We start from the raw sequence: 16,801 nt of genomic DNA, 5'->3' as shown, positions 1-16,801 counted from the left end.
ATTAGTTTGAAGTTGTGGTATGCAAGGCTCCCCTTTCAAGGCAATAATTTGATGTGACCATGTCAGGGGATCTCAGCCTACAGAACGGCCTCCATCAGACAGCCACAGGTTGAGGTGTTCTGGGTGTCAAAACTTGTTGGTGTTGTTCCAGTCATGGCAGTTAGATTGTTTGGATTAGAAGTTGGAGTCTGTCAAACAGTGATTTTTGGCAGCTGTTCGGAGAGGATGTCAACAATGGAGAGTGAAATTTGCGTTGCAAAACTGCGAAGACCTGCGTGGCAACACCTGGCTACAGTCATAAAATCTAAATCTGCTGTTGACAGTGGTATCCATTATCTTGTACAGCAAGCTTTCTTACAGAAACTGAAATCATTTAATTACTCAAACATAATTTAACAGAGTTGGGTCAACCGTTCCATTTACTTTTGACAATAACAATACCAAGATGACTCATATGTCATTAAGCAGCTTTTTCCTTCTTGTTAAAATGTTTAGCCAGATTAAAAGATAACTTGTCCAGCCTTTCCTCCTCCCTCTCCAGTCTTTCATCATACACTTTCCAGGTATGCTGAAAGGTTGTAAATATAGACTAGAAACTTCACCAGCCCACACTTTTGCTTAAATTGTCACATGCTGTAAAAGTATGATATTAGATAAGCCATGTTGCCACATAAAATAAAGCCTGCCAAGCATCTGTCTGCAAGGGAAAATGGAGGTATTATGTTCGTTTTGATCCAGGGCCCAACCTGTAGAGTCAATTCCAAGTCACCGAGATGGTTTTGAAATAATATTTGTAATAAGTTTGAACTATTTTGAGTAAAAGAACATTTCAGTCACTTAAGTTCGAAATTGTTCAAACATTTCAAAATGAAACTTTAAACATGTTTGAACCTTTTTATATTTGTTGGAACATTTGGGAAAGTAATGATATAATTATCTCTTTATCTAGAACAATTTTCAAACATCTATGTGTTTTTGTTATTGTTCCAACATGTTCCAACATTTTGTGTCATTTTTTCCTCCATAAAAACTTTTATGGCCCCCATAAACAAAGCTGCTAAGCTTGGTCCTTTGTTTGGCTCTTGTATTTTTAGATTTTCACTGGTGAGTCTTTTGTGAGAAGGTGGCAGACAGACATAATTTCCTGCACTTGGCAGGGATGTGTGAATTGCCCTCTTCCCAGCCCACTGACCCAGTTTCATCATATTGTTTCTATGTTCGAACATGTGATCACAAATGATGCATCTACGTTGGAACAGTTTAGAAACTAACGGAAATAATGTATTTGATGTTAGAATTCTTTCTAACATGTTTGAATACTATAGAAATATTTAGAATGTCACATAGATGTTATAAATAGTTCTAAACAGTTACTTATCACAGTTAGATTGTCACAAAGATTTCCAAAATGTTAGAACAAAAGGCAAGAAACACCCTCTCGGTAATATGGAATTGACTCTACAATGCTATAAATGACAATTGTTAGTAGCGGAGTTGTCCTGGTTTTCTTCAACTCTCTGGCTGTTTTGGTTTAGCCATGGGTGGGCTTTGGGCAAGGCATTCTGGGAAGACTGTTCTGTTTACCCACATTCTCCAAGAGCCAGAGACAAAACAAGCTACAGCACAGGCCACCACTAAGATTAATTAATGCACTGAAATAAGCACTGCCTGCTGTACTTAATCGGCTAGACTAAACCAGTTTTCAGCCCTAGCTCGTCGTTTTTTCTAAGAAATGTAAACTTTGGCATCCTGTCATCAACACCCAGTTTACGATCTGTCCTTACCTGACTAGTGGGAGGGGCAAAGGTCTGTCTGTTTATGCTTGCAGGGGGTGCGCTGCTGATAGGTGATGTTGTGGATAACCTCATTGTCACAGAAAGGGGGACAGTTTGTTTTGTTGGGAGAGATGGGGAAGTAGTAGTCTCTACCAGACTCTCGCCTGGTCGAATAGTATTGTATTGGGGACTTTGGCCAAGTTAGGAATAAAATTCTAGTAGGAGTTAATTGGCCTAGGAGTGTACTCCTTGGCCATCTAAGTCCTCTGGCGAGGCATGTTTTCTGTCTTATTTGGCCAATTTCTACTGTCTTTCTAGTGACCTGTCGAGCCTGGTAGAGGCTAGAGAAGTAGGCTTTTCAATTTCATAGGTTGAGATGCCTTGGTGGGACATTATGGTCAGTGGGGGCACCATGGAATAGGAAGATAGAATTATTGAAATGTCATTTCTTTAAACTTCTGGATTACTGAGTGGGAACAAATGAAAGTTTATGGCCAGTTTTCTTAGTAAGACTTCAAAGCTACTTAACCAGATTTGACATTTATGTTCATGATAGCCTGGAAGTCGACTTTGTGCCAAGCGGAGTGTAATATTTTGTGTCATTGTTGTGTCACAGCCACTGACATTAAAATAAACTTTAATTGGTTTCTTCATATTAAACTGAGTCAAAGCGTATACATTACATCATTCTGCATTCTTTCTTTAATAACCAAGCTATGAAGTTTCGTAGATGTCATCAGTGTCAGGTAGTAGATATCTTTATAGTAATATTGGAGTCAATATTACTGTTCTGTACCTTAGATGGTAGGCACCAAAACCAACCTTATATATACAGTACTGGTCGCCTGTCAAAAGTGATTTCAGCAACTGTTTTCTGTCACTTTGACAAGGTAGGGTTTCAGATAATTGGCCATTTCACTCATGTTTCAAAGTCTCAAGATTTGCTGCCCCTCAACAAATGTACCCATTTAGGCTCTCCTCTCTCCCATTGTGTTTTAGTTCTGGTAGATATTAGGCAGTGGTAAAGGTTAGTTGCACAAGAATGCATATAAGATGCTTGAAATATAATACATATTAATCCTTACTTCAAAGACATTAATGAGATGGTATCCTGCTGTCTTCAAATGTATTTGCTCTTTCTGAGGTCAAGAGCATAAGCGCCAAAGAATCCTCCCTCCTAGACTACATCGGTAAACAGACAATGCTGTCTGCCTTGCTTAATTTATCCTTCAACATCTCATCCCAGTCTGGTTATAATCAGGTGGATCATCTGTCATAGCTTAGATCTTGTTTAGTCCAGTCCCAGAGTAGAGGCACCATGCCTCCAATCTCTTCTAATGTACGATGAAGCATCTTCAACATTGATGATGTGCACCCTTGATCTTATCTGTCACTTGGTGTAGATGCTGATGGAATCAAACAGGTGACCAGATTTTTTCGAGATAATAATGTTTAATAAGTTCCCTCCCTCTGATATTTTATCTCCCTCCCTCTAATAGTTGGCACGTGTTGGAAGATCATAAATCACATCTCCTAGCATCTCTGTTGTCAACTTGAATCACCTGTAAGGTAGTAATGGTCTATATAGTGTGCCACAATCCAGCACCATATAACACCTAAGCTTGTCACCTGGCAGGATCTTTAGATGAGCGAACATTCTTCTTCCTTTACTTTAGTGATGGAGAGCGGCATGGCCAATATACTTCAGTGTAATGGCTACACTCGTATTTGTTGTTTCCCCTCAAGCTTTTCTCCCTTTTCCTCAACCTCAACAACCAACTGCACCTCTTTATTTGCTTTTTCCTGTGATCAATTTCTGTGAGTCTAAAAAGACAGGAATTCTGCACAAACAAACCAGCTAAGAACCCAAAGCTCGTCTCCACTGCTGTTGTTCTGAGACTTAGACCCTCCTGTGCTGTAAACAAAGTCTTTTGCTTATACATTGTAATTTGTAGTACTAATATATGTATGTTAATTACACTTATCAATATCTGCAGATTTTATGTTCCCTAGATGCTATAAGACTTTGTATACGAGTCAGGAGGGCTCTCCTCCATCCATCACTAATCTCCATGTAGATTTACCGGTGGCATTTAACAGTGTCAAAAGGGCAAAAGCAGTGTCCAGCTTGCCAGAGATTGATCCATCACAACACCATGTTTTGAATTGAATGTTCACATGAGTAGGGAGATGGATCTGCAAAGAATTACCATCACCTTTAAAATGTCCTTTCTGCATTATCCTGGAAGTTTTTGTCCAAAACTTTCCAAATACCAAATACAAATACTCTTTGTTTTGGATGAACTATGTTGTCGCCCACTTGTTGTAGTATAGATTGTAATGTAAACTAGTGATGCACAAAAAAAGATGCTGATTCATGTTTGGTTAAAAGATGAGATGATGAATGGGTAATGAATTATTAAGATTAAATGTGGTATAACATCTGTTTGTTTTTCTGATTTTTGAGATGAATTGTGTTTTTCTGATTATCGAGATGAATGTAGCTAACTTTCTTCCAATGGTGTAAGACTATGCATTCATAGTATTATGATAGACTGCCCTTGATAATGTGAGACTAAACTTATTAAAGATAAAGCTGCTGACTCTGTCTCCTTCTCCTGTGGAGGTAGATATGCTATCATTACCCCAATCCCCTTAACCTTGCTGAGATGCGAACTCTGACACCCAAGGTCTCCAGCCATGATAGGATAAGCTATGAGTATGAGGGGTCAAGCTGGTATGCTCCATCCCACAGCAGTGTACTCTTTTCCTCCACCTGTGTTTCTTTAGTCGCCATCCCAACTTTCCCTCCTTAAATCCTATAAATCAAGAAAATATCGGTCCAAGATAGCTTTAATCCAAAAAATATCCAGAACTGACTTCAGTCTTCACCTTTGCATTAAGTTTCTATCCCTTATAACCCGGTGGAGGACATTTGGTCCTTGGTGTGGAAAGGTCTGTTTATAGAGAAAACTCACGATAAATCCTTTGTCATTCTGGTGGTGTCTATTGCTTCCATGTTACATGCTGTTAAATTGTTTCAGCAATCTAAGGATGAAATGGAAGGATCATGCTTGTCTTAAACTTTCAAAACAACTTATTTTTCAACTTCTTTGATTGTTTTTTTATGTCAGACAAATCCTGAGGTTTCATTGTATGCACTTTTGCATCTTTGTTCAGTACCAAGCAGCATCTTCATCACCACCAAGTTCAAACAAGACACATGTCAGAGAATTCTTGATCCAATTAGTAGCTAAAGCTTTGAACTTGGGTTCACGAACAAACGTGAGGTGAGCAGCAGATGTTCTGACAGTAGGCATATGGGACCTTCGTCTATATGACTGTCCTATTTGCCAGGAAGGAGCAACTGCTGGTTTGTGTGCCATGTAAACCTCACAATGTGGGCCAAACCACATGAAGGAAGAAATCAACAGCAGGGCTTGAAATACTGGGTGATGTGCACCTTTGTCCTCGCATGTCACAATCACCTTTGTGCACCCAAAATTGGAGCTGTGCCGTGTGCACCTAATCTTGTCTATGTAAAAAGTTTCTCTGGGCACCAAAATGTTTAGGTTAGGTGGTATACCAGTGCAATATGTGCACCCATGTACCTAACCCCTAAATGAATTTCAAGCCCTAAAGTAGGACATGACCTAAGGTTCAACAGTCGTTATTGGCATGACTCTTGTGATAGATGACAGTGTAATGATGTGGCATATGTTGAAATGCAACTTAGTTTGAGCAAAAAAAAATTATGCAGTGCTACATTGGTACAGAGAAATTATACTTTTAAAGAAATAGATTATTTCAGACTATATAACAACCAAGTGCAAGGCTGTATTTACTGTAAATTGTTAGAGGGTGGTGGCAATTGATTCCTTGCAGCTTTTACCTCACAAACATGTACATGTATGTCCAATGGGATATGTGCTCCCAACGCTGAGGTAGGTCCTTCCTAGGTAAAGCAGGAAAGCCACCACTACTGGGCTGTGCTGTTTCCCACTTCTAACAGATGTGACTTCCTGCAATGTGAACCCTGGGGAAGGAAAAATTCTTTGCCAGATGCATTGTGTAGTATTCGATGTCTGGTGGATTTTCTCTTTAGGATAATTTCTGTGGTGACCTTAATTTGATTTTGCATTGAAGTGAGTCGGATAACTTCATTTGGGTTACATTTCAATACATGAAACATATATTTACTCCCTTACTGCAAAATAACATTGCCACATTCGATCCTAACGATTTAGTGGTTAAACCAGTTTTTCTAGTTAGCTGTACTGGTATTGAATTGTTCCGACTAGTTCATTCTTTCCAAGCTGAAGAAGAGTGATGGATGTCACTCGAAACGTCCGGAAATAAATATCCGTTTTTATCCAGTTGTAGAGATTGAATTGTATTTGAATATTGCTTACCTGGATGTCTAACCTTCATAAACGTAACATTGCCACATAGAATCATAAAGAATTTTTTGAAGTGTTTGATAAACCCCATAAATTCAATGATAGCTAAGTCATGATGATAAGATTATTGTTTATTATCATATCAATAGAAAGATAAAAGAAAGGAAATCATTCTTTAGATAGCAGAATTTTTTTTATAATCCTCATAGATTAGTGGAGAGTTTCTGTTGGTCCAAATATAACTTGTTTTGAGGTTTCAAACAGTCTCAAAAGAAAGTTGCAAGGGGTTGTGTATATGCGTTGGCCCTTTCCCTTGCCTTGAGTTGACAAGCAAAAAAGAGCAAATTGAAAATCCAATCTGATTTCTCACTAGATATGACCAAAGGACTGTGATTGATGGCCCACTTCACACTTAACAACCTCTCCTTAACACCAGGGTGCTCTAATCCTTCCCTCACTTTCTCATCTATTTGCAAATTCACACTTCTGACGGTGCTAGACCCATCTGTAATGAGCGGTGGTGCAAAGATGTTGTCCCTTGGATGTTGTGGCTTGTTGACTCTGCTGGGGTTCCTCAGATGGTGCTAATGTATTTATGGTAATTCATGGGTCCCCCGGGTGTGCCCAGAATACACATCTCCTAGTGCACATTAGTGCATGGTTTACTTAGCATAAGACAATGCAACCAAAATTAATGGTGGATTAAATTTATTACATGATGTTTATTCATGAGTCAGACTCTTCAGATGTACTCCTATTTTTTTTGTCCCCTCAGAAAATTTATATGTTTGATGGATGCAAAAATGACTGGCAAGTCATATGTTTTAGCATTATCTTATCATCACTGAATGCTTCAAAGAAGAAGCATAATTTTTACCATTATTTTAGTTTTTGCTGGAAACTTTTAATATGTATTGTTTGCATGATTTATGATTGAGTCATAGTGTAACAATACAGTTTTCTTTTGCTGTGATGAGGCTGAATTGATGCCCTGTACCAACGTCATGACACAACCTTCACTTTCATTTACAGATATTTCATGATGAGCAATTCCAGGTTGTCTGGCCTGTAACCTTACCTCTACCCAATGATAACACCCATTTAATGTTAGCATTCCCCTGTGAATCTTGGTCAACCTCTCCATAAAAACCTCATCAAATCTGCTGGACTGTCATGATGGTTGCGTGCTCAGGAACCAGGACTAACAACAAAGCCACTTGGTCAGTGTTGACAGAGGTCCTCCACTTGAAGTACAAGTTTTTGGGGAAAACCCTCCCTCAACTTGAAGTCCTTGAACTCTAGGGTAATCTTACTGTAACCATCTAGCTGAAAGTGGTAAAAAAAGTCTGAAGTTTGTTTACAAGATTGTGACCTCCTTGCTCTTTGCTAAGAAAACTTCTACTGGATAAATCGTTTTCTTCTGTCTGGACTCCTTTGTATTCAGACTGAGATGGAAAAAGCACAGAGAAAACAGTCGGCATGTCTTGTTCAGAATCCTTCCATGGCAACCAGAATGCCAGCGCCTCTTTGGAATCCCTGCAGTATTTTCAAGTGGGAGGAAAAGTAAACCATGTTGACAGTTTCTTTATCATTCTCCCATCGCAGGCCAGCTGCTAGATCCATCACATGGGGGAGGGGTAGGAAAGGTCCTTGAATTTGTTGGGACATTTGTGGTGGCTTTGTCCTGTCAGATGGCAAACGAGCCAGCAAATTACATAAATTTATTGCAATGCCTTTGCTGATTTTAGTACAGATAGGTAATGTTCCCTTGACTTGAGTGCATACATTTGTACAACATGTACTTTCTTGTCGAAGATTTCTTAAGTCTTTTTACTGCCACTGAAATTTCCACTCTTGATCTATACTATTTCATGAATCAACAGATGATGCCCATAGTGCACTCGAGGTTGAAATTCTTAAATGGTACATTCATGTTGATTATGTATTTCCTGACAAGTCAGCTTATCTGCTTTTTTCATGAAGGTTGTTCTAACATCCTTGCAAAGCTGTTGACAAGATATGATGTCATAGACAGACATTGGCCCATTATGTTATCCAGGGCTGTGCATATCATGCGGTGATGCTGCAAAGTAAAACAGCTGGCCTCAGATACACACAAGGCATCCGCTGGCACCTAGATATGTCCAGAATGTGTAGTTCTTCAGGGAATGGTGGCATCCTAGTTGTTCCTGTTATTCTGTCTGTACTATGAGACCCAGAGCAGTAAGATGAAAAAATGTAGGGTTCCTTGGATCTGTCTCGTTTGTACGACAGTCTGATTGATGCATCCGTAGAGTGGGAAAATCATCGGCCAAATATGTTGAATCACCTTTGGCAGCAGGGACGGGCATAGCTAGTCCTCCCCATAAACAAGTCTCCATCCTGTCTGCAACTGATATCCATGGAAGGGGGGAAAGTTTATTCCCAGATCTTCCTTATCAAAGCTTGTAATTCCGAAGTCGACTACCTTTCTTTTGCAGGCTACGCAGAGTAAGGGCCTTTCACCTCTTGTCAGTACTACTAACTGCTGCTCAATTGTGGTCTGAACAGTTGTTAGATTCTCCAGAGAAATAATTAAGACCAACTGTTTGGGCATGCGTCTCCTTACTTTAAAAGGACTGGCAGCCATTTTGTTTTGTATTTTGAAGTTCTTTAGTCGGCAAGCCTTTGTATTTACTGTGTCAACCCTGTTTCTTTTAAACTGTTGAAGTAGGTCTGTGGATGCGGTAACCATGGTTACGGAACGTGCATTGCAGCTTTCTTCCTTGACTTGAAAGCTGAAGCAGGGAAATGTAAAATCATCACACTTCAAGAAGCTGGTATATTTTACATAAAGCTGATCCTTTTAGCCACTGATCCATTGAAATCTCTACCTCCCAGGGATGGAGTTTTTGGGGTCATGTTTGCACGGACTCTCTGCTTCATGCTGCCATTTTGATTAAGCCCTAGAAAGGAGTTGCAGAACTCATGAGAGTGCTCCAGTATCCATTATAAAGCCATGCTCAATCTCTGTACACAGTAATAATCTGGGTCCCAGCCTCCCTGGGAGGAAAAGCTATTGCCTCGGGGCATGAATCTGTGCCGCCTGCCATACGCTGCCCAGGGTCCGCACAAAACAAATACAGGGATTTGCCAATAAATGGCAAGCCGCTGCTGAGTTGTTGAATGCGCTGGACACAAAGGTAACAATGTACCGGGGTCTGCTGCTACATGACTCCTATTCTTGTCCTTGCCGTCTAACATGCCTGGCAGTTTCCTACGTTTTCTTTGATGTTGGTGTACGTGAGACATCTGCTGTCCGTACACACCCACCAGTGCGATCAGACGAACATTGGAACTGCCAGTCTGATCCATTTTCTTCAACTAAGATTGCCATAAATTAAGTTTAGGGTTACTAATGGAAGATGTAGGTGAGACATGAACAGAATGACCAGGAACCTGGAAGATTTCCCATGCTGATTTCAGCCCAACCAGCTCGCAGGGGCTCCAGTGGTGCATTCATGATTACTGGGGTGGCAAGGGTTCCTGGGGTCAGTGTGGAGAAAGGGGTTGAAAGACGAGCAAGATGGAGAAAACATTGGAGCCTATGTCTTTGAAACGTGTTTTCTCAAGCAGAAAACCGGCAATGTAAATCAAACACTGCCAGAAAGCTCCTGTCATTCCCTAAAGCACCACTGGATGGAACAAATGTGTACTCCTGACAAGTATTCAAGCATAGATTGAGTACATCTAACTATGTCATGAAAACAAAATAAAAGGACACAGCAAAAAATGATTGGTGATGTTCCAACATGTTTGTGTCTTTATAATTCTCTTACATGACCAAACATGGTCCCTATATCCTGAATATGGACTGGATGTTCTCTGCTATTTGTCCCTGCTCAAGTTACTGCATCTGAAGTGAGATTAAGGATTAGCAGAGGTGCAAAATCAAAAGTGTTCCACAACAGGTTGGCAAAGTCAAGGACGTCCTATGGAGTGATAAACAGGGCATGACGAGGACATGTGCAGCCTCACAGTTACTGGTTGTATTCCTATTGCCACATGTGCTCCTTGTTCTTGAACTTCTCAGAGCTGTGTTTGTAACAAAGCATAGCAATTTTCCTAGAGGACACATTTTCTGCTAATGACCATTGGTTTATCTGTTCCATCACCCATGTTTTAGCATCACCTTGTATTTTTCCTGTCACATATCTGTAGATAAAGTCACACACTGTTTGATCCATGCATGCAAACTGATAAGATCCAATTTTGTTGACTGAGAATTTATACCATGACACAATCAGTGACATTGTCCTTGTCTTTCAACCTTGGAGAAATATGACGACAGCGTAATCCCTTGCAGTTGAAAAATTAATATTTCTTCAATGAAAACCTTAGCCGGACAAACCACATCAAAGAGTTAGCTAGACAAGACAGGAAAGTGAAATAATGAGGTTGGATGGAACTATTCGACCATAACTGATCTCAGAGATAAACATGTCTTTTACTGTAGAAGTCAAACTTACTCCAGGCTGTCACACCTGCCACTTTGGGTCTTGGATTTCACAAATTCAGATCAAGTTCAGATTGGTCCTGATGGCATTAATATCAACAACTGCCAGGACTGGATGATGTGGTAATTTTTAAAAATGCCAGTCATAAATAATATTTCCAAGGACATCAAGGACAGTACTTGGTACATGATGTGTGTACAAACTGAATTGTTTGTTTATACAAGACAACTTTTAAATGCCTCAATTTAGAAGACCACGCACACAGACTTTTGGTGGAGAGACCTGCGCCCATCCCATGGCACAAAGTAATGTATATTGGTTATGTGCCAAAAGTTATCAGTGGTACAATAGCCAGTAGCCTAAAAAATCCGGACTTGCTGTGGTCAGCATTAGATGTAGATGACAGATCCAAATTCTTGAGGCTAAATGGACACAGGTCTGGATTCTTAACACTAATAGGTACCAGACTAGAAGTATGAAACGTGTCATATGTTGATTATTAATTTCTATGCTTTATATATATGATTTATTGTCGTTGCAGTTCCTCCTGACAACCCCGTGATAGAAGAGGGATCCTCGGTGTCAGTCATTGCAGGACAGCCAAAGAACGTCACCTGCCGAGCGGACAACGGCAAGCCCGCTGCCACACTCACCTGGTGGAAAGATGGCCAGGTAAGGAAGTCTTAATATCAAAGGACATCTTATTATATCACAGATTGTCAACTACTATGGGAAAATTATATGTTAATTAAATTGTTATTGATAAGTTTTTTAAACCTCATTTCCCATGCTTGGGAAACAAATCATTGATTGCAAAATTATGATTTTTTTTTAATGAGTTTAAAGTTTGACACTATCTTGTGGCAGCATTATTTCCTTGTCACTATATCTATGGACAAATTGTCACAACAAAGCAGAATTGGTTAACTGCTTGTTTGAGTGAAGTATGCAGCTGGCGGATAAGAGTATTTTGCCATCTGGCAGCATGTGAGACTCCTCAACCCCCAACAGTTGCGCTGTCATAGCTTAAATATCCAGGATTATTCCGCAAATTGACCCCTAGTTGGTACAGCTTAGGCCGTGGTATCATGTTTCAGTTTCCTAGCGATCACCTTTGACCTGACCTGTTGTTGGAGTCATGAAAACCAACCCATTTATCCTCTAGTGTAATTCAGAATTTGTGCATAAATGTGCCATTGCCCTGATTTTGAAATTACCACACTTTCTTTTATAGCCTACTCCTAGGATAAATCAAACAAAATGATTTTTATGTTTCCCTGTTTTTATGTTTCTCATATTGAGCATAAAGTAGTTCTCTCAACAAGCCTGTCAGATCCATATTTAGTTCCTAAGCACACTCTAAATCCCTGCTCTATTCCTTTTAGACATACCCTTGGAATACTTTCAATTATAAATGAGAAAAGACAGCATTTCAGGCCTTGTCTTGAAATAGAATATTTTTTTAATAATTCCAAAAATAGACCATTACAAAACAGCTGTGATGGTCAAGGAGAAAACCATTGTTTATGTACCAGGTTCTACATGTAGGCAACAGTCAAACATTGCAATGTTTTAACATTAAAGAAAATTTACCTGAACCAAATGGACAATGTTAAAACATTGTCCATTTGGTCCAGATAAATTTTCTGACAAACATTGACATTTACCCATCATGGTCCTCATCGTAAGGATATGAAATTGAGAGCTTTTGCGCTATGAATTATTCACTGTTTTGTTAGTCACGCCAGATGGGCTCTTGCTAGATTTTAACCAAAAAAATTATTCATATTCAAGATTGCCAGAGGGAATGCAGTAGTCAGTGCTCGAAAATACAGTCAAACCTGTGAAAGTGATCTACTCCTCTTCATAAGGACCACCAGACCAATGTGACCACTTTTTGGTGGCCCCTTGGATAATTTTTTTTTGACACAAGCAGTAAGAATCCTGTCTAAAGTGATCACCAGATAGACCAGATTTTATTGGTTACCTGAGTGGTTTTCTTGGGCAGTATTGACTGTACAACTTTCTGACCTAGTTCTGCATGTTCAGTGTCCAAATGTTATATATCTTTCTACCAGATGTCACCAAGCATACCATGGACACAGCCAGTTCTGCCTGAGTGCCCAAGAACTGGGACTGATTGTTATCTTCTTTCATGGGATTGGATAAAGGATGCTAATACCAAACGAGCATGGATCAAAAAGTTATTGTTCATTTGTAAAGCATCTCCCTCATGTAGAAATACTAGTTGTATCTCTGACCAAATTGGCCTACCAATAACCAAACCTCTGCAAGACAGCAAAAGCCCTTAATTTGTTACCTCCATAGGCCACAGCTGGGCAATATCTCTATGCCTGAGATATTTAAGACTAGTAGTTACCTTATTACTGCTGGGAGGGGGATGGGAGAATTGACCACTGGGAACGCCAGCTGGTCAGCATGTGCCCTGCCGCACCTGATGTGCTTTGGACAAGATAGGAGTTACCAGCTCCATGCAACCATGTCAGTAATGATAGCTATTCTGTGTGACTTCAAACCACTGGTCAGCTCTTATACTGCAGCTGGTGTTGTGTCTTGGAGAGCAATATGATTATTAGTGGCTACTAACAGTGGCTAAAAGAAGAGAAAGAGACTGAAGAAAGATAGTCTGTGTAACACAAACCCGGGGCTGTAAGTGTCCCTCCCCTCGTGGCGGAAGTTGGGCGGGCTGCTATAGGCGAGATTCAATCAGACAAGAAGAAAGAGACTGAAACTCAAATATGTTCACGTGGAAAACACCTGAAAGTTACAATGTATTCGAGTTAAAACTGTGTTTTCACTCCAACTCTGTAAGGAGTGATATATTCTTTATCAACCATAGATTGACAGTGCAAAATATATTACAGTGGCAGTGACCTATGTAATGCTACTCAGGAAATGTTTTGTTTCTTAAATTCTCATCTCTAAGCTATAAACTGTATTTTCTGCACGGCTAATACCAGTGGCTGTATTGAGGGATTAAGGCCCGATCTAGACACATTTTTTCCCGATATAGCCGCATCCGCCGATATCGGCGGGGCCGATATTGGGGCGCATCTAAACACATTTTGCAAATGGTAGCGCGGGATATCCGCTCGTAGCGCGGAACAACCGCGGCGCGGAACATTCGTGACCCCTTTTGACCTCTGGTGACACATCCCGCGGATTTCAAAATGGCGGGAATGCCGCTAGCTTTTCCACTCGTTATCAATTAGGTAATGTTCTTTCTGTATCTCATGCGCGTGATCTTAAACATGAGACGCCATGCAAGGGTAGGGCGCAGGAGGCGATTAAGATACAGGGAGAGACGACAGCGACCGACTAGAGTGAACGCAGCGTTCTTATTCGCTGCCCTGATTGTGGCGGAGGGTGGAGAGCCTGTACACCGGGGTGTACCAAGGAATCCCGCATCCTTTTGGGATCTCCGACGACGACCATACACTTATAAGAAAGGCGGTTTCTGCATGGCTCCATGTGCAACGGGAGCGCCCAGCTTTTCCCTCCGCCATCTTGCTCTCCCACGCTGTTCCCGCGTTATATGCTAATGAGCCCGCGTTAACTGTAGTTATATGCTAATGAGCTTCGCGAATTCGCGGAGCATCTACACGTGCGCGGAACATGTCGGGGACCCCTGCTAAGGTATCGGTAAGGTATCGTTAGATGGCTTACGAATGGTCCGGACCATTCGGGAGAAATTTTCCCGATATAGTAATGGCGATATAGTAGTTGCATCTAGACGCTGAAAAAAAGCTGTCGGCGAGAGGTAGTAGGCTCGCCAATATCGGGAAAAACTGTGTGTAGATCGCGCCTAAGAGGAGAAACTGATAGTGAAAGATAATCTGAAGTCAAGTGATATGGTTGCAGCTCAGATGGTGGTAAACACATATATCACAGAAAACTACTTCCTCCTTTGGGAAAAAGGTGACACAAAAGTCAGCAGTGCAGTTGCTTACAGGTCCAAGCTGTTATTTTGACCATCCAATATAGCACACTGAGGTAGACAAGGTAATGACTGTTTGTCACATTTTACAGAAAAGAACAGCTGATTTCAGAGTCCAATTTATATGGTTTGGCAGAATACCAATTTTGGCAAAGCCTGAGATTTATCTGTCCACTGAAAGCTGTGGTGAATTATTCAGAAGGAAAAGTTTAACTTAACAAACCTGCCACTTTTGTATTCTAACCTAAATGGCTGGGAGCTCAGCTTGATCATCTGGTCCATTTCTGGATAATTGCGAGAGAGGAGAAAGTGTCTCACTCATCTCCTATTCCTCACAGCATAATCACGGCATATAAGTCAGACTTATAGAATGTGTAGCCAGACAAAAGTGAAGTTTTTGCATATATTTGTGCACCTTTGGCAAGATGACAATATACGAATATGTCTCTGAAAAAAAGCCCTTGTATTAGGAGAGCATGGGAATGTAGCAACATACATTGTATCCCATGGTACCCTACTTTTATTCACGACTTTGACTTGTCTTCACAAATAGGTCAAGGAGACTTTTATGAAAAATCAATACACCTGCTTCAGTTAAATGCCTCAGAGGATTGTGGTAAAGATAAACTCCCCAGGAGATTGCATTTATCTTTGTCAAGGTCTGCTGACTCAGCTCTATTGATTTTTGGTCACATTGCTCCTGTCCTGGTGCTCCTGGCTCCCTCTGTAACAAGCCGTTGGGGTTTTGTCTTTGTCAGTGACTTGCAATACAGTAAAGGTGCACTCTCACTGCACTTGCTTGCAAGCTTGCGTCACTGCGGTGTTCGTTCGCTGCGTCACTGGTTTTGTTATTTTCTCCGATTTTTTATAATTTAGATATTGAGTAACACAAAAAAGTATGGCTTAAAAGACGACAAAATACGCAAAAAGGAGGAAAATTTGTTCTTTATCTTTGAAATTCGTTGAGTATCTTTCACACGCAGTGATGCAAGCTTGACACAAGTGCAGCGAGAGAGTATACCTTAAGTAGGAGGGTAATGTGTAAAGATGGATGACAAACTACCAGCTGGCAAAAGACCTGTTTTAACCCCAATCTCATTGGTTACAGCAACTGGAAATGCACAACAGCTGGAAGGCAGGGGTTGTGCCATACTGCTCTGTAGTCTGGTCTGTTAGCTCATAGCAGGTGATGGGGGGAGGTCCTAATGAATGTTACATGCCGAACAATGGGCATATTTTGAAAGTCCAAAGATGGCCTGTTTGACTCATTCCTAGTCGCCTCAGCCCCATTTAAAGCGGTAACCTTTCAGGACCCCACGTCCCCGCAGACTTGTTACTGTGTGTAGGTAGATCACCCACAGCCTAACTGGCTGGCAGAAACCTATATCTGGATATGACAGGCAAGCATTGTTAACTGGGGAACTCTGGCCTTAAATTGTCCAAATCAGATGACAATCCCAGGCATATTGAGTTTCCCAACTTTTCCTGTGACCATATTGGTAAAGAACAAGATGGATCACACTCATCAGACTCCCACGTAAGTCTGAAAGGAATTCTGTACCATGTACCGAAGCCAAAATGCGTGGTTCCAGGAGTAATTTGAGTTAACTTAGCTTCACATCCTGTCCACTAAAAATTAGAACAAAGTTGTTTCTCTTACGAAATAAACATATACTATTGTTCATCATCATCATCAATTTGAGTTGCATACCCGTACTCAGCCTACTCCAGCACTCCAATGGTTCTGCTCACCCATAATGTTTTAGGTCCTCTTCATGAATCTGACAACTTGCAATTTGATCAATGTGAGTTTGTTGAGGTTTTCCACCTCAGACAATCTATGTTTTGGTCTCCATAGTATCAGCTCATCAATCAGCAGTTCACCTTTTGCTCTTGTTCATTGATTACTTTTGTTTCCAAAACTAAAAAAGGACCAGACTGACAGAAAACATCAACAGCTCAACAAATATACATTTTCCTTGCAGGAGATCACTGAGGGTATCACATACATTACTGAGGATGCTGGGGAGAAGAGGAAGAATGGGGTTAGCATCTTGACCCTGAACCCATCAGTAGATGACCACGGAAAGGTCCTGACTTGTCAGTCCAGCAATCCCGCCATGGATGCAAACAAGGAGACAACCACACAGCTGAATGTGGAACGTAAGTGGC

At 40.7% G+C, this 16,801-nt stretch overlaps 1 protein-coding gene across 5 annotated transcripts in view; it reads left to right on the top strand.

Annotated features, from left to right (window-relative positions):
- Window positions 1-16,801, top strand: part of LOC118419771 (kin of IRRE-like protein 1) — a 53,665-nt gene that overhangs the window by 16,380 nt on the left and 20,484 nt on the right. For all 5 annotated transcript variants that reach the window (XM_035826393.1, XM_035826385.1, XM_035826359.1 and 2 more), the window contains exons 3-4: window positions 11,213-11,343; window positions 16,615-16,792. In XM_035826393.1, coding sequence (XP_035682286.1) covers window positions 11,213-11,343; window positions 16,615-16,792 — 309 coding nt within the window. The remainder of the gene's footprint in view (window positions 1-11,212; window positions 11,344-16,614; window positions 16,793-16,801) is intronic.

Source organism: Branchiostoma floridae, chromosome 1 (assembly GCF_000003815.2).
Source record: "Branchiostoma floridae strain S238N-H82 chromosome 1, Bfl_VNyyK, whole genome shotgun sequence".
Taxonomy (NCBI): domain Eukaryota; kingdom Metazoa; phylum Chordata; class Leptocardii; order Amphioxiformes; family Branchiostomatidae; genus Branchiostoma; species Branchiostoma floridae.
This window is presented reverse-complemented; position numbering and strand designations above follow the sequence as displayed.